We start from the raw sequence: 20,091 nt of genomic DNA, 5'->3' as shown, positions 1-20,091 counted from the left end.
CTTACACAGCGCAGACAGTGCGCTTACTGAAACTAAAATTAGTTTCAGTGTAGGCACACTTCAAATATTGCAGTGGGGACATAAGTTTAATTACACCTACACTAACTAACTCAGGAGATGTTGTCTCGGCAGCTGATATCTGGTGAGACAAACATGTCCGCTACCCTCCTCGCAACCTGCACTTCACTGCTTTTAAAATATATCTTGTGTCGATGTGCTCAAAGCAAAGTTCAGGTTACTCACACAAGCATGCCTCGCTAACTCCCCCTGAACGTCTATATCTACGTCACACCTAAGCTAAAATCCCCCTGCTCCACCTCGCTACCTCCCACCGACAACCTACACCTACGTCACAGCTAACCTACACTCTCCCTGTACCACCCAGCTAACTCCCCCTGACCGCCTACACCTACGTACACCCCCACTCCCCCGGAATTCCCAACTAAGTCCCTAATATCACCTACACTTACGTTATGTTTAACCTACACTCCCCTGTAATGACCATCTAACTGCCTACTGTCAATATATAACTAACTATAATAAACTATACTATAAGTAATAAACCTCCTTATTATAACTATGAAACTATGTCGCTAAAGTGATCATCAATATTTAAATAATGTGTCACAGAGATGCGCTAAAACTTCGGCAGCCCACCGCCAGAGGACCGGCAAAATCTCATCAGCCTATACGGGCTCCTGGAACTCAGTGTCAGACCAGAATTGAGCCCTGGTCCGGAATACCGGAGGACCGGAAAAACCTCATTGGTTTATCCAGGCTCCTGGAACACAGTACCGGACTGTAATTGAGCCACGGTCCGCCGCTACTGAAAAGGGGTGTTGAATGAGTAGGATGCAAGGGATCAAGTCCGTCTTTTAGTATGTTGTAGGCAATTTGATGAGGCACCTATGGATACCACTTGTTTGGGGGTGCTACCTTCTGGGAGGAATTGGGGACACTTCAAATCCGGTACACCATTCCTCCCAGAAGGTAGTTCCCCCAAACAAGTGGTATCCCTAGGTGCCTCATCAAGGCTTTTCAGTCACACAGGAACATAGAATTGATGGAACAAAATACGGACCACCAGTGTTCTTTGCATGTACAGTTCCACCTTCTGTTAGTGCAAAGGACACTGGTGGTCCCGGACCACTGGTCTGTATTTTGTTCCTTCAATTCTATGTACCTGTGTTAGTAGCCTGAGTGACTGAATAGCCTTGGTACTTTGTTCTAAATATAGTGTATCAGTATATACTTTTATAATAAATTATCAAAGAAACTGGTTCTGCATTGCCTTTGGGTTATTAACAATGCTATAATATCTCAGAGCTGGATTTAAGCTATGGAGTGTGTGAGTACCACAAAGTTATTGTCAAAGACATTTTATAAATCATACAGTATTGCACTATGAAATATATTATTTTTCTTTTAGGAAAAGATCTTTTGAGGACTGCATTCGAACTTTCCTGCTTCTGATTCTCAGTGTTGCTGTGTGGGAGATTGCCCCCTCTGTTTTATATAAGTATTTTGAAGTAAAAAGGTGTCTGTTTATTCACTTTCTATTTTGAATCTTATTTTCTTTTTGAATCACACATTCACCTTGTTTTGTGCTTACTATTTTTTCATAACATACTAAAAGACCGACTTGATCCCTTGCACCCTTCTCGAACGACGCCCCTTTTCAGTAGTGGCAAACTGGGGCTCAATTCCGGTCCGTCACTGAGTTCCAGGAGCCTGGATAGGCCAGAGAGGTTTTGCCGGTCCTCCGGCATTAACGTCATCTCCATGACAAAATATGCATTGTCATATACAATGTAGATTATTTAAATTATTGGAGATAGCTTAAAAAGAAATTTAATGGTTGCTTACTATTATTTCAAACATAAATATATTTTTGAAAATATACGTGTATGTTTAAAATAATATTAATTAAACATTAAATCAGTTAAAAGATATCTACAATTATTTAAACAATATGCATTGTACTTGACTATGCATATTATTTAAACATTGACCCCTAATCTGCCATAAACTAAAACTAACTGTAGAAGCTAAGGCCAAAACCATAAATATTCAATATTTAAATGATGCATTGTTATGTAGAATGCCTATTGGTAAGATATTGGCATATAAATAAAAATCTAATTAATGTTGCTTGTTGTGAATTATTATTTCTAATTAAAGACAGTATAATTAACATTATAGATCTACATAACTGCATGCCTGTTATGTAAATATATAATTTAATGATACTGACTATTATAACATAAATATATATTAACATATATATCTATGCTATCACTAATAAACACAACAAGCTTACAGAAACACTTTTTTAATTTATATGTAATACTTTACCAGTATGCAATATACATGCATAACTGTTTAAATATTGAATAGCAATGCAAGGCCTGACTACATTATATCTAAAATCTTTTAAATAAAATACATGGTCATGCATAATTAATATTAGTATTGGATATACAAATTACAATGTAGATATTATTGCTTGATGCATTTATTATTATAAATAAAAATGTATTTTTAAAATAGATATTTATGTTATAAAAGACAGTTGCATTATAATTATAGTATCACATAACTGCATGTCTGTTATGCAATAAAACAATTGTAACACTAATGACTTTTGTAACATGAGTATACATTTTAATTTAGTAAATACATATTAATTTACATACAATAGTTTAAAAGAATATGCATGACATATGAATGCATAATATTTTAAAATTGTAAAAAAATGCACTATTAACCCCTAAGATGCACTAACCTAATCACCTAATCAACCCCATACAGGTATGGGAGGTAGTTAGGAGATTAAAGGGCCATAATACCCAAATATTTAAACACTTGAAAGTGATGCAGTATAGCTGTAAAGAGATGACTAGAAAATATCACCTGGACATCTCTATGTAAAAAAGAAAGCTATTTTACCTCAAAAGTTTCTCAGTAGCCACATCCCATTGCAAAGGACTTCTAAGCAGCATATCAATATGTCTGTCCCAGGACAGCCGAAGGGTTGAGCCTTGTGCACTCTCATGTTATTTCCCTATTCAGTGTAAGGAAGTTTACAATGAAATCTCATGAGAGTTAAGTCAAATCTCATGAAATCACAGTAAAAGAGTTAAAGGATTACTTTCTGTTATAATTTTTAAGCTAAACAACTAACATATTAAAGTTAATAAACATTAATTAAAACCTACTGACCTATATTTTCTCCAAAACAAAGTTTCATAACGTTCTAAAAGTTATATCTTTTATTTGCCGATGATGTCACGTTATCCTGCCCACTATTTTCAGCACTGCATGTTCAAAATACTTAAACCAATAACTTTGTGTTTAAAGCGCCATTTTGAAACCTAGGTATTGTAAACGGATTGGTACAGAGCAAAGGATACCCACGGAGTGGGTTTGGAAAACAATTAAATTTGCAGACAAGATTTCTGATATACGGTAGAGATATGTTAATGAAATGCTATTGATAAAAAGCGTATTTGGGGTAGTTAGTTAGTAACAGGCATAGAAAATATTTACTTACAGTGGCCCTTTAATGACCTCAGCACTGCTGATGCTGATTGGCTGTTGTTCATTTCTTCAGCAGGGCTGCAGCTGAGCGAGTATAACTTTTTACACAGAACTTACTCTGCTAAGCTGAGGCTGTTGTGATGTAAAATATCTTCGCTTTTTACATAGAGATGCTCAGGTGATATTTTCCTATCAGCTTTTTACAGTTATACTGCATCAGTTTCAAGTGATTTAGCATATGAGTATTATGTCCCTTTAAGGACTGATAAATGGTTACCATCAATAAACACCTAATAAACCACATACAGCTGCTGGGCTGCCCAGCCGGCTCCCGGATTTCTTCCCACACCTTCTGCTGAGCGGTATAAAACCATTAGTGATGTATGTGGGTCTGTGTGTATATATATATATATATATATATATATATATATATATATATATATATATATATATATACATAATATGTGACTTTCTGTGTCTGAGTGTGCATTTGTTTATTTTTATTTTACATTATACGTAAATGTGAGTAGTTGTATGTGCATTTGAATAACAGCATAATGTGTACCTTAAGTGTGTGTGTGTATATATATTTACGTATATATGTAAGAGGGTCTGGCAGTGTCTCATCTCAGTAAAGGCACATGTAAAAGGTCTGAATGTGACTGCATACTTAACTATTAAATAATTAGAACAAGAGGCAGAAAATACTTTTTCACAGTGCCTGGCATATAGAGGGATGGCAGAGCAGGAGTGGAAATTAGGTAAATAATGCAACCATAAATTTGGATATTAGAAATGAATCAAAATGTGTTAAATCAAATTGTTCAACCATTATTAATATGAATACAGTGCTATCATTAATAGGATGTATTTTTTTATTTAAATATATATATATACAGACATCCCAACTCTCCCTGAAGTTCAGGGAGTCTCCCTGAGTGTAATAGTGGCTCCCTGATGCCAGCAAATGGAATGCAATCTCCCTGAAACTCCAAGTACCATGATCCAATGTGGCCCAAATCTGGAAAAGTATTTCTTAAAGGAATGCCTTTAGTTGCTGAGACATGCATGCATCAGTAACCAAAAAGCCCCCATTGATATTAATAAAATAAAACACAATTACAACCTTATTTACTGCACTTAATTAAACTTTGTATTCTAAAATATTTAAGCATTCAACAAGCATCACTGGCAAATAGGTTTGTTGTATGTGGTTGTGCAGGGCCGCCATTAGAAATTTTGGGGCCCCTGACTTAACCATTGATCAGGGCCCCCCCTTTGACATGTGCAATTTTTGACCAAGTGACAAGAATAAAGTGCATATACGTTTTAGTCACTTGGTCAAAAATTGCGTCAAACTTGGAAATGTTGTAAAGGTAGTAACACACAAACACAGAAACACACGGACACACTCATACATTGAAACACACACACACACACACATAAGGATTCCCATATAGACACTCTAGCAGACACGCAAAGAAACACACAAACACACTCAGACACAGACACCCAAACAGACACTCGGCACTTGTTTACATTGACATGACAAGTAATGAGGTAGACAGTTTTTTCAAAAAAGGAGATTTACAAAACAAAATATGGAATTCTGATTATCTTTTTGTCAAGGAAGATGCCAACTAAATGATGACAACAGCATGCAGTGGCTGAAAGGAAGGGCCCTGAACTACCTAAACAATAATTTAAAGGTTAAATGGTGTATTGGTGACTTCCAGAAAGGTCTCATTAGTCTCAAAGACTGTAGAAAGATGTGAATAATCAGTAGTAAGGTCAAAATGTCCTAAAAAGGAACAGACAATGGACACACACAAACTTGCACATACACCCAAGGAAACAGCGACAGAGACAGCCTCAGAAAACACACACATAGAGACAACCACAGACAACACACAAAGACATACACACACAGAGAGACAACCACATAAAACACACAAAGACATACATACACACACACCCTCACTGAGACATCCAAAGAAAACACACAGACATACACACACTCTCATAGTGACACCTACAGAAAATGCACAGACATGCACACACCCTCACAGAGACACCCACAGAAAAAACACAAAGACATACACACCCACCCTCACAGAGGCATCCAGAGAAAATACACAAAGACATACATACACACACCCTCACAGAGACACCCATAGAAAAAGCACAAAGACATACGCACACACCCTCACAGACATCCACAGAAAATGCACAAAGACATACATACCCCCCCCCCCTCACAGAGAGACCCACAGAAAAAAATACACACTCATAGAGACACAAACAAAAGCACAAAGTTATAAACACATGCACCTACAGAAACACTCACAGGAGGTAACATTTCTGCATATTGCATCACTTTTTAAAGAATCATATTTGTAAATGTGCAAACAAAAATAATTCTGTGAATTCAAAATTGTACATTAATGATCTGGGTAGATGGCTAGATGAAGAAAAGTACTTTTAAAGGGTTGACATATGTTTTTTCCCCCCCCCATTTCCCCAACTAAGAGCACCACTTCAAATATGGTGTACAAATGTTCCCATCTGTCAGCTGTACTTATGAATTTTGAAAATGCTGTACTCTCTATGGTCTTGGTGGAACCATAAGCTGTGGTATTCAGTCTTATACCATTAGATCTGGTTAAATGCAGGATTTAGACTTGTTTGTATGTATTTCAAAATTAAGTCAGCTGTGAACCTGTCTCATTTCAAACACTGAGCAATCTTAGCCTGAGAGCATAACATTTTATGCAGATGTAAACATCTTGAATAAAATGCCTCCTTGCATCATGAAAGTCCTTGCATATTGGGGCAGTAAACTGAAATGTAATAAATATATATATATATATATATATATATATATATATATATATATATATAGATATTAATTAAAAAAACTCATTTCTGCCAAAAGGACACCTACCATTTTTGTATTGAGGAGGAAACATTTCTGCATGGCTTTAAATATAGAATTTCTACAGCATTGCCAAATAATCATAAATACACTGCTGAATATTGCTAAAAAAATGTGTTTTTATGGACCCCTGGCCCCACCATACAACTACTACCACACTGAAGTTAGAATCCAAAATTGCACAAAGAAATAAAAAACATTTACTAAGTAAGTCCTACCTCCTCTTCAAATGAAAGTACTCTGCCGTGTGACTCAGGCACACACTGTACAAACAAACAAAGTGCCAAGTCTGTCTCACACTGTGCATAGTGGTTTAGTGCACATTCAGAAATCCTCTCAAATGCTAATACTATACTCCTTGTAATAACATTTCCCACACTCAATAGCACTCTGCTGTAGTACCCTCTGGTGGCTGCCAAAATGTAAAAAATATATACAGGGAGTGCAGAATTATTAGGCAAATGAGTATTTTGACCACATCATCCTCTTTATGCATGTTGTCTTACTCCAAGCTGTATAGGCTCGAAAGCCTACTACCAAATAAGCATATTAGGTGATGTGCATCTCTGTAATGAGAAGGGGTGTGGTCTAATGACATCAACACCCTATATCAGGTGTGCATAATTATTAGGGAACTTCCTTTCCTTTGGCAAAATGGGTCAAAAGAAGGACTTGACAGGCTCAGAAAAGTCAAAAATAGTGAGATATCTTGCAGAGGGATGCAGCACTCTTAAAATTGCAAAGCTTCTGAAGCGTGATCATCGAACAATCAAGCGTTTCATTCAAAATAGTCAACAGGGTCGCAAGAAGCGTGTGGAAAAACCAAGGCGCAAAATAACTGCCCATGAACTGAGAAAAGTCAAGCGTGCAGCTGCCAAGATGCCACTTGCCACCAGTTTGGCCATATTTCAGAGCTGCAACATCACTGGAGTGCCCAAAAGCACAAGGTGTGCAATACTCAGAGACATGGCCAAGGTAAGAAAGGCTGAAAGACGACCACCACTGAACAAGACACACAAGCTGAAACGTCAAGACTGGGCCAAGAAATATCTCAAGACTGATTTTTCTAAGGTTTTATGGACTGATGAAATGAGAGTGAGTCTTGATGGGCCAGATGGATGGGCCCGTGGCTGGATTGGTAAAGGGCAGAGAGCTCCAGTCCGACTCAGACGCCAGCAAGGTGGAGGTGGAGTACTGGTTTGGGCTGGTATCATCAAAGATGAGCTTGTGGGGCCTTTTCGGGTTGAGGATGGAGTCAAGCTCAACTCCCAGTCCTACTGCCAGTTTCTGGAAGACACCTTCTTCAAGCAGTGGTACAGGAAGAAGTCTGCATCCTTCAAGAAAAACATGATTTTCATGCAGGACAATGCTCCATCACACGCGTCCAAGTACTCCACAGCGTTACTGGCAAGAAAGGGTATAAAAGAAGAAAATCTAATGACATGGCCTCCTTGTTCACCTGATCTGAACCCCATTGAGAACCTGTGGTCCATCATCAAATGTGAGATTTACAAGGAGGGAAAACAGTACACCTCTCTGAACAGTGTCTGGGAGGCTGTGGTTGCTGCTGCACGCAATGTTGATGGTGAACAGATCAAAACACTGACAGAATCCATGGATGGCAGGCTTTTGAGTGTCCTTGCAAAGAAAGGTGGCTATATTGGTCACTGATTTGTTTTTGTTTTGTTTTTGAATGTCAGAAATGTATATTTGTGAATGTTGAGATGTTATATTGGTTTCACTGGTAAAAATAAATAATTGAAATGGGTATATATTTGTTTTTTGTTAAGTTGCCTAATAATTATGCACAGTAATAGTCACCTGCACACACAGATATCCCCCTAAAATAGCTATAACTAAAAACAAACTAAAAACTACTTCCAAAACTATTCAGCTTTGATATTAATGAGTTTTTTGGGTTCATTGAGAACATGGTTGTTGTTCAATAATAAAATTAATCCTCAAAAATACAACTTGCCAGAGATTGTATATGTGTATTTACTTCTATCTGCCATACTATTGCCCATTATATGTTGAGGGTAACAGGGGATTAATTTTAGCCCAAATATTGCTTAATACCAGCTATATAACCTCATACAGCATTAACCGATGGACATATAAGCCCCTCTTAAAAATGTTTTAGGGGATACTTACTCTCACATAACAGAAAAACTGAGGTGTGTCGCTATCTAACTGTATGGTATATCTAACATTTTAGTATGATAGCATTGTTCACTATATTTTGGGTCCAAAAGTGGCCCAGTTTGTTACTTTATTTCTTCCCCCAAAGTCCCCTAGTATGTCATAAACTTACTCCAGGAGGTCTAAGAGAGGCCTCTATATATTTTAGGGGGATATTATTCCATCTAATGTCACACTACATTATAAGGGGAAACGCCTTAATAGAAAATATGAGGTTCACTTTTTTCTTCTTTTTACTTGTTTTCCTAGGCATCATTTGTACTACTGATTTGACATATTATCTAGGTTCCACGTTTATGTCAGTATTTTTTTTTTTTTTTTTGTTACTTTATACGTTTGGAACTATGTGATATAACATTGCCTGTTATATATGTTTTATAACCTCAATAAAAAATGATTTAAAAAAAAAAATACAACTTGCCTAATAATTCTGCACTCCCTGTATATATATATATATTTTAAATAATAGTTGTTCTTGCTTCATGGGGCCCCCTGGCCCATTGGGCCCCTGACAGGAGTCACCCCTGTCACCCCCTGATGGCGGCCCTGTGGTTGTGCAATAAAGCCACTTTTTAAATGTGACTTTAGTGGGAAGCTACTTTAATGAAAAGTCTCTATTTTATTTAGGGTTTCAAGGTGTCCAATATATAACTGGGAGGTGGTGGGGGGGGGGGGGGGGTTGTCGGTGCAGTAGCGGTTGAAGCCACCTCCCTGAAATGAGTTTTTGCAGGTTGGGATGTCTGTATATATAATCTATCTAGCTTATATCTATCTATCTATCTATCTATATCTATCTATCTATCATCTATCTATCTATCTATCAATCATCTATCTATCTATCTATCTATCTATATCTATATCTATCTATCTATCTATCTATCATCTATCTATCTATCTATATCTATATATCTATCTATCTATCATCTATCTATCTATATCTATCAATCTATCTATCTATCTATCTATCTATCATCTATCTATCATCTATCTATCTATCTATCTATCTATCTATCTATCTATCTATATCTATATATCTATCTATCTATCTATCTATCTATCTATCAATCTATCTATCTATCATCTATCTATCTATCTATCATCTATCTATCTATCTATCTATCTGTCTATCTATCTATCAATCTATCTATCTATCTATCTATCTATCTATCTATCATCTATCTATCATCTATCTATCTATCTATCTATCTATCTATCTATCTATCTATATCTATATATCATCTATCTATCTATCTATCTATCTATCAATCAATCTATCTATCATCTATCTATCTATCATCTATCTATCTATCTATCTATCTATCTATCTATCTATCTATCTATCATCTATCATCTATCTATCTATCTATCTATCATCTATCTATCTATCTATCTATCTATCTATCTATCTATCAATCTATCATCTATCTATCTATCATCTATCTATCATCTATCTATCTATCATCTATCTATCTATCTATCTATCTATCTATCTATCTATCTATCTATCTATCTATCTATCTATCTATCTATCTATCTATCTATCTATCATACAAAGGGTGTCCTGGAATTTAGAAATGTTGGGTGCTACATGGCTGCTATGGCACGTATTACATAGACTGCAGTTCTGCAAGTCTCCAGCTTTTTTATGGTGGCGCTCTCCCTCACTAATTTTCTTCACTTCCATAGCTCAGTTTTTGCTGTCTTCTCATCTTCCAGCCACACCGCGGCGCTGTAGAATTTCACTTCATTTATCACTAACCAGAGCATCGAGTAGTCCCCAGTTACAATTTTTTACGCCATTTTGCCGTGCTCCCTGATACTGCAGAAGCTGTGTGCGCCCGTGGTTATATTTTGTGCGGAGTTTGCAGGAGGATTACAACACGGGGAGCCCGGTACCAATACACAGCGGTGCAGGAGACATGATGCAGAGTGGGGAGGTTCCTTCTGAGCAAGTGAGTAGCCGGGAAGCCATGGTTGGTATCCCTGTGTATGCGCGGGGCCCAGCGGGAAGGGCACTGTATATCGCTGATACATGTGTTGTATTGTGAGATGTTATATCTGTAGTGTTTGTGTATCTAATGGTTTAGCATACGTGGTGTTAAAATGTTTTGTTTGTAGACCGTTGCCCTTGACTTGTATTTGGAAATAAAACGTATTTTACTGAAGCTCCTTTTTTTTAGCTTGATTTTATTTTAGTATTTAGCTAATCGTGACTTGCAGATTTGTAAGAAATGTGCAGAAGCACTGCAGATTGTTGCTCAGTTTAATAAACGTGTATTTTTGTAAAGTGTTAATGCGAAGTTAATTATAAATGTTGCCGCAGTGTAGTCGTTTCAAAATATCTGCCCAGTGATAGAACATGGTAGTAACATCGCACTACCGGGTTCAGCCATAGGGACACACATTTATTTATTGCTCATACCCATTAACTGATCCATAAATCATTTACACACAGGGGCTACTGGATATTGAACAAACTTGTCCTGGCCTTAAAGGGATATTCCAGACAAAATTGGAAACAACATGGGTGCATTTCGGTATTGAACAGAAGAAATGTAATATACATGCATTAGCAAAAATGCTTCTAATAAAGCTATAGCTGTTTCAAAAGTGCATTGAAGTATGCACTGTGCACTAGCATTTACAACAAAAAACTTGCTCAGAGAGCCTAAGGTGCTTGTGCCATCTAGTAATAACTCAATTTGTTAATTGCTGACATGAATCAAGCCCCACTGATGATTTGAGCAGCTACATTATTTAAACTGGGTGCACTAATAATATATATGATGCACGTGCAGGGAAAAATGTTAACACTAAAACAGGGACAACTTTTACTAGAAGCATTTTTGCCAATACAAATATACAGTATTGCAAATATTTCTAGCCAAAGATGTAAAATCTATGTGCATTTAAATTTTGACTGGAATGTTCCTTTAACCTATAATGTAGCAACACTATCCATGGGCTTGGGGCAGGTTTAAAGGGACGATCTAGTCTAAATTAAACTTTAATGATTCAGATAGGTCATTCAATTTTACACAATTTTTCCATTTTACTTTTTTCATAAAATTTGCCGCCTCCGTTTTATGGCCGTGCGGCCAGTTCGAAGTTACGCTTTCTTCGCATTGCACATGGGCCGCGGCATGTGTGAACACAGGCTTGCTCTGCATAAAAGTGCAAGTCTGTGTTCATATGTGAACACTTTTCTTCTTATCTAGAAGGAATGTAGGGACACATACATTCTAATTGCGTGAATGGGATTGGTCAGGGGGTGGCTGAGAAAGCGATGTTGCCCATCCCTTTTATCTGAGTGTAACAAGATCGTCGAGGATAGTGTCTCAAAAATAGTCAAAAGGTATAAAAATGTATTATGACATATACAATTAAAGTATGCATTACTGAGTGATGCACAGAAATGGAAATTCTGCACCAAACCCGAAAATCCAGGATGCACTTGGCCGAAAACCAAAACCGATAATGTGTGCAGCCACCAATCAACGGTTAGAACCTAGGTTCATTCCTGCTCCTGAGCTTACCTAGAAAACATTTCATCAAAGTATAACCAGAGAAGGAAGCAAAATAAATAAAGTAAATTGGAAAGTTGCTTAACCCCCTTAACGACCAGCGTTGTACCCTGTATGGGCTTCTCTCTGCTGCAATCTCACTCAAAATGCAAGATTGCGCTATTTCTGCAGTGCCCCACTCGTGGCCCTCTCTGCATCGGACAGCAGTGGTACGATCGTTGGTGGGTGGAAGCAATACCAGGGAGGCGGGTGGGCGGTCCATCACCGGTGCGTGTTCCCGGATCATGTCCGTGAGCGAGCACCGAGGCGGGCTCGGGAGCGTGCGCGCACAGTAATCAAATTAATACTGCAGCCGAAGGATGGAAAGGGGAGAGGGAGGGGAAAACATTTTTGGAAAGAGATCCAGGAGAGGGTAGGTTATTGAGGGGGTGGGAAGCTACACTACAGAAAATAAGGTATTATATTATTTTTTACAAAAAAGGGCAAATTTGTAAGCAAACTGGGTACTGGCAGGCAGCTGCCAGTACCGAAGATGGCGGCCAATAGGCAGGGGGGGGGGGATGCTTAGAGAGCTTATTTGTGGGGGGATTAGGGATTTTGGAGGTTAATGGGGGACCCTACACTTCATAAAAAATATGTTTAAAAAAAAAAACCTTTATTTTTATACTGGCAGACTTTCTGCCAGTACTTAAGATGGCGGTGACAATTGATGGGGAGGGAAGATAGATGTTTGAGGGGTCAGGGGGTGGGATGTGTCAGGTGGGAGGCTGATCTCTACACTAAAGCTAAAATTAACCCTACAAGATACCTAATTAACCCCATTCACTGCTGGGCATAATAAAAGTGTGGTGCACAGCAGCATTTAGTGGCCTAATTACCAAAAAGTAATGCCAAAGCCATAAATGTCTGCTATTTCTGAACAAAGGGGATCCCAGAGAAGAATTTACATCCAGTTTTGCCATAATAGCACAAGCTGTTTGTAAATAATTTCAGTAAAAAACAAGTTTGTGATAAAGTGAACAATTTTTTTTTTTTATCGCATTTGGCGGTAAAATGGTGGCATGAAATATACTAAAATGGGCCTAGATCAATACTTTGGGTTGTCTACTAAAAAAATATGTACATGTGAAGGGATAGTTGGGGATTCCTGATAGATATCGGTGTTACAATGTAACTATCTCTTATTTGGAGAAAAAAAATGGTTTGGAAATAGAAAAGTGCTACTTGTACTTATTGCCCTATAACTTGCGCAAAAAACATAAAAACATTAGGTGGTTCTAAACTCAGGACAAAATTTAGAAACTATTTAGCATGGGTGTTTTTTGGTGGTTGTAGATGTGTAACAGATTTTGGGGGGTCAAAGTTAGAAAAAATGTTTGTTTTCTTTTCATCATATTTTATAAAAAAACAAAATTGTAGTAAATTATAAGATATGATGAAAATAATGGTATCTTAGCAAGAAAAATGGTATATAATGTGTGGGTACAGTAAATGAGTAAGATGAAAATTACAGCTAAACACAAAAAACGCAGAAATGTAAAAATAGCCCTGGTCTTTAAAGGGACACTGAACCCAAATTTTTTATTTCATGATTCAGATAGAGCATGCAATTTTAAGCAACTTTCTAATTTACTCCTATTATCAATTCTTCTTGCTATCTTTATTTAAAAAAGAAGGAATCTAAGGAGCCAGCAAATTTTTGGTTCTGAACCATGGACAGCACTTGTTTATTGGTGCTGTCCAATCAGCAAGGACAACCCAGTTTGTTCAACAAAAATGGGCCGGCATCTAAACTTACATTCTTGCTTTTCAAATAAACATACCAAGAGAATGAAGAAAATTTGATAATGGGAGTATATTAGAAAGTTACTTAAAATTGCATGCTCTATCTGAATTGCAAAAGAAAAAATTTGGGTTCAGTGTCCCCTTTTAAAGTGATGGTAAACTCTCCCCTTTATAAAATCAGATCTGGAATGTAAGCGCTATTTTAGATGAAGTTTAATTCATTATCTGTAATGAAGATGCAGTATAACTTAGTTATTAATATAGATATGAAATTCAAATGCTGCATGCTCCTCCGCCCACTTCAAAAGTAAACTTTTCTGTGATCTAAGATTGAATTGTTGTCCAATCAGCGCTCTCCCCATATGGCACTTTTGTTGTAGCTAGAGCATTGATTGGAAAGTAATTCAATCATTTAGCTGACAGGAAAATTGACTTTTGAAGTGGGTGGTGTAACGTGGGGTATTTGAATTTCATATCTATGTTAATAACTAAGTTATAGCGCATCTTCATTGCACATGATGAATAAAACCCCATCTAAAATAGCGCTTACATTCCAGATCTGATTTTAAAAAGGGGAGAGTTTACCATCACTTTAAGGGTAAGAAATGGAAAAATGGTCTGTTCTTTAACCCTTTAAGTGCTAAGCACTTTCCCACCTGGGTGCTAAGATTTTTTGTAATTTTTTTATTTCTTAAACAATTTTTTTTTTTTTTAACTTTTTTTCAGACCCCCAAGACTTACACTGTTAAAAAGGTTAGGCGATTACCTTTCCAATGGTGGGTCTTGGGGGTCTGTAGCTGCTGAAATACAGGCTTCTAAGCAGCATGTCCTCTGCTCCTATACTTAACATTAAAATAAATAAAGTTGCGCGATGATGTCATCACGTTATTGCGTGTGATGTCACCACGTAAAACGGGAAGCCCCGGCGATGCCTGTCACTCTACAGGCACAATCGCCGGGGTAGGATCGGGTGGGAGCCCCCAGATCTCCCTCAAGGTGTGGGAGAGTGCTAGCGACGGCTCTGAGCCGTTATCACCAGAGTGGGAAACTCTGTGATGGCTCAGAGCCGTTGTTAGCAATCAAGGGGTTAAGGGGTTAAAATTGTATGCTCTGTCTAAATCATGAATCTTCAATTATGACTTTACTGTCCCATTTGATGCAAAGTATTTTTAATTGACCCCAGTTGTGTGTATTGACGGAATACATTGTCTTCTGTCACTGTGTTGGCAACTTGGCACATACACATCACTCTAGTGAGAAAATTGAATTGTATCTGGTTGTAGCAGGTGTAACAAAACAGTTGTCCCAATAGTTTGTTGTTTTAGACATGTGACTCTGGCTTCTTAAAGGGGACATGAAGGTAAAAATTTAAGCTTTTATGGTTGGGAAAAGGGATGCATTTTTCACACGTTTCTATTTACTTCTATTAACAAAATAGCTTAAAGGGATAGTAAACACCAAAAATGTTATTGTTAAAAAAAAAAAAAAAAAAAAAATCCCTTTATTTACCATTTTTCAGTTTTGCATAACCAACACGGTTATACAAATATACTGTTTACCTCTAATTATCTTGTTTCTAAGCTTCTGCATACTGCCTCCTTATCTCAGATCTTTTGACAGACTTGCATTACAGCAATTAGTGCTGACTCTTAAATAACTTCACGTGAGCACAAAGTTATCTATATGAAACACATGAACTAAAGCCTTCTAGCTGTTCAAAACTGTCATATGCATACAGAAAAGAGGCAGCCTTCAAGGGCTTAGAAATTTGCATATGAGCCTACCTAGATTTAGCTTTCAACTAAGAATAACAAGAGAACAAAGCAAATTTATTTATAAAAGTAAATTAGAAAGTAGTTTAAAATGACTTGCCCTATCTGAATCATGAAAGTTTAATTTGGACTTTATCCCTTTTTAATTCTCTTGGAAACTTTGTATTTAACGGATACCTAGGTAGGCTCATGAGCAAGAATGCACAACTTGGAACTAGTTGATTGGGGGCTGTACATGCCTCCTTGTCATTGGCTCACCAAAGGTGTTCAGCTAGCTCTCAGTTGTGCATTACTGCTTCAACAAAGGATGTCAAGAGAATGAAGCAAATTTCATTATAGAAAATGGTTACAATTATGTGCTCTCTTTGAATCTTGAAAGAAAAACCATTTGTTTAACTTCCCTTTTTAAAAGAGTTGTAAATAGTTCACAAAAACTGAAAATCATGGGATTTTTAATTACAGGGATTTCCAGATTTGGCTACCAGCCGTAATATCCTACTGCCACTTCAGGGTTCTACAAACGAATGCAGTGTTCTCCACAGAAGATTTTGGAAGCCGGTGCAATTATGAAGTAGTGGGGTGGGGGCAGTGTAATTTATGTTATGCAATTAATTTGTGCTTTGGATAGCAAAAAATTATATAATTTAACATAAATGCATTTAATGATGATGATTTGTGCAATATAAAAATAAACATTGTTAATATTAGCTAAATATTTTCTAAAATTCTAGCTGGATGGTCAGTAAAATCTGCCGCATGGTGCACCTGCTAAAAAGGTCCTGCTGAGAACACTGCAATGGCAACTTCAGTAATGCTGCACTTAAAGGGTCAAAAGTGTAAAAAGAAAATGCTTTTCTTGCATATAACTGTTTGACATATGCATCTTATTTTTTATATATATATTTTTTTTTTTTTTAAGGGACCAAAGTGTAAAAAAGAAAATACTGTGTATTTCATTAATGCAATATTGCTTGTATGTGTGTGTATGTGTGTATATATATATATATATATATATATATATATGTATATGTGTATATATATATATGTATATATATGTATGTATATGTGTGTATATATGTATGTGTATATATATATATATATATATATATATATATATATATATATATATATATATATATATATATATATATATATATATATATATATATATATATATATATATATATATATATATATATATATATATATATATATATATATATATATACACACACATGCATTGTTTTGCACTGAAAATATTGCTTGTTGGTTGGCATTATGAAGCAGCCAGATGAGAGCAGTCTAACACTTGGTAAAATTTTACATTTTCTGCTATCCAATGCACAAATTCATTGCAAAATGTAAAATTAATATATTTGATGAAATTGGAAAAAAAAATTATTAGCTTTTACATAGGCTTAAAGTTCAGCCGGTTGGTGAGTAAAATCATCTGGATGGACCACCCATTAAAAAGGTCCTGGACAGAACAATGTGTGAGCTCTAGAGCAGCAATGCATTACTGGGAACCAAGGCCATTACAAGAGCCAAATGTGTGTAATCGCTAGCTAGCTCTCAGCAGTGCAATGTTGTTGCTGAGGATGTGTAAATCTGTTTTTCAAGAGAGGTGAATTTAAAGTGAAAGTCAACCATAGCGTTTTTGAAACGCTAGGGTTGACTGTTGAAACAAATAAAGGGCACTTTGATTCATGAAGTATAAGATACTTCATGCAGAAAGTGCCTTTATTCGTTTCAACCGTTTGCCGTTCTTAGCTGCTACGGCAGCCCACGGCAAAAGCATATTTTGCTAAGAGGTGACGTTTCTCCTCTTAGCAAATAGCCGTGCGGTAAATCCAACTTCCATGGGCGCCAAACCGGATTTACCGAACGGCTATTGGCTAAGAGGTGAAAATGTTACCTCCTAGCAAAAAAAATTTGTCGTGGGCTGCCGTAGCAGCTAAGAACGGCAAACTGTTGAAACGAATTAAGGCACTATATCTTAAACATGATCGAAAGTGCCATTTTATTTGTTTCAGCAGTCAGCCCTAGCGTTTCAAAAACTCAATGGTTGACTTTCTCTTTAAGTGTTCTTTACATATTAAAGTTGTATTTCATGATTCAAACACTAATAGTATATTTTCATCAATTAACAAAATGCAAAGTGAGTGAGCATAGGAAAAATGTAACTCAAATCTATATTTTGTGTGATCACCCATTGCCAGCACCAATTTTGTAGATACAGGTGAAACTCGAAAAATTAGAATATTGTGGGTTATTGTTCAGCAACTCCATTAGGTCTGGCTGGAGTCGCACCGATACTGTGATTGGCTGTAACCCAGTGGAGGTGTTGCTGGTTCAGGTGGTTACATGCTCGGTGGAGGCGTTCTTAGTCAGGACTGTTCACACAAATATTATCTGAGTTAAAGGGACATGAAACCTAAAATTTTTCTTCCATGACTCGGAGAATACGATTTTAAACAACTTTCCAATTGACTTCTGTCATTTTAATTTGCTTCCTTGTCTTGTTATACTTTTGCTGAAAGTGTTATCTAGGCAAGCTCCTGAGCAGAAGAGAACCTAGGTTCTAGCTGTTGATTGGTGGAGATATATATATATATATATATATATATATATATATATATATATATATATATATATATATATATATATATATATATATATATATATATATATATATATATATATATATATATATATATACACTCTCTCGATTGTGATTGGCTCAACCATGTTAGTTAGAAACCATTAGTGCATTGCTGCTCCTTCAACAAATGTAATACAATGTTCATCCCACCACTGGTGTCATAAAAGTCCAGTTAGTGTTGTTCCCTGCCCATCTAATGTGATAATAGAGACTCTAGTTTAGAATCAAGCTGCTGGGTTACGATCTACTTTGGTCACACCATCCCTAAATATATAACGCATTTACTCATATTCGCATCAAGTCATTTTTTTATTTTTTTTTTAGTGGTATGAATGATCATTGCATGTTTTAGGTTCCATATTTAGTGGTGGTTATTTTGTATAAGTTTTATTCAATGTGAGGCAGTGATTTTATTTATGGTGATGGTTTTTGTGCAGGGTCCTGACTAAGAACGCTTCCATTGGGTGCATAATTGCCTGAACCAGTAACTCCTCTATCGGGTGTTATACAATCACAAAGGGCTCTAGCCCTTCTCCGCTCCTTCCCTTCTCCTCTCTGAAACTGCAGGTTCTCACAAGAGAACCTGCAGTCACAATTTAACAAACAGCGGTCATCATCCTAGCCACTTCTCTACCTCTTAGGTGGAGAATTTCAATCTCCCTGGCCTCGTCCAACCTGGGGAGATGGACAGCTCCTGCCTGCGCGTGATTGGCTGTGCATGGGCAGGGGGCGGTATTTCACGCGAGTGCAAACTAATTCTTGTGTGCAATGTTAAATTCCACCAGGGGAGTTCAGTCCGCCAGAGGCGAGCTGCTGCGGACAGGGGCACATGCGTCTGTCCACTGTAGCTTGATTAATCGAGCCCAAAGTATCCTGTGTAGGATCTGCAACAATGCCCGCCCCTTGCTATGTGCTATAACACAAAGTAATTGGCCTTTGTGAAATTCAGACACACAGACCAAAGTTTCAACTTTTGAATCCAGATATCTTACAGTGATCTAACTGATCAAAGGTAAACATTTGGTTACCTCTGTATTTTACATCTAATTGAATTAAAGGGACATGAAACCTAATTTTTTTTTTCTTTCATGATTTAGAAAGAGCATGCAGTTTTAAACAACTTTCTAATTTACTTCTATTATCTAATTTGCTTCATTCTCTTGATATTGTTAGCTGAAAAGCATATCTAGATAGGCTCAGTAGCTGCTGTGATTGGTTGCTGCAGATGCCTCCTGTGATTGGCTCTCCCATGTGCATTGCTCTTTCTTCAACAAAGGATATCTAATTCTTTTACTTTACAAGACATGGCCACAGTTATGAATACAACCCTCAGAGGTTTTATCTAAACTGCCTGGTTTACAAGGAAAGCGGGACAGCTCTGGGTTTAGGAAAAATGCTGAGCCGTCTGACGCTTTAATAGCCGTATCTGATATGCCCTCACAATGCTCTGAAGTAGGGGTGAGGGATTTGTTATCTGAGGGAGAAATTTCTGATTCAGGAAATACGCTTCTTCAGACAGATTCTGATATGACGGCCTTTAAATTTAAGCTTGAACACCTCCGCTTATTGCTCGGGGAGGTATTAGTGACTCTAGATGATTGTGACCCTATAGTGGTTCCAGAGAAATTGTGTAAAATGAATAAATACTTAGAGGTTCCTGTTTACACTGTT

General features: G+C 36.9%; 1 protein-coding gene across 1 annotated transcript in view; it reads left to right on the top strand.

The window, feature by feature from the left end:
• Positions 1 to 10,464: 10,464 nt before the first annotated feature.
• Positions 10,465 to 20,091, top strand: part of CSTF3 (cleavage stimulation factor subunit 3) — a 171,943-nt gene continuing 162,316 nt past the window's right edge. The window contains exon 1 of the mRNA XM_053720415.1: positions 10,465 to 10,629. Within this exon, the coding sequence (XP_053576390.1) occupies positions 10,597 to 10,629 (33 nt within the window). The 5' untranslated portion in view covers positions 10,465 to 10,596. The remainder of the gene's footprint in view (positions 10,630 to 20,091) is intronic.

Source organism: Bombina bombina, chromosome 7 (genome assembly GCF_027579735.1).
Source record: "Bombina bombina isolate aBomBom1 chromosome 7, aBomBom1.pri, whole genome shotgun sequence".
Lineage (NCBI taxonomy): Eukaryota > Metazoa > Chordata > Amphibia > Anura > Bombinatoridae > Bombina > Bombina bombina.
This window is presented reverse-complemented; position numbering and strand designations above follow the sequence as displayed.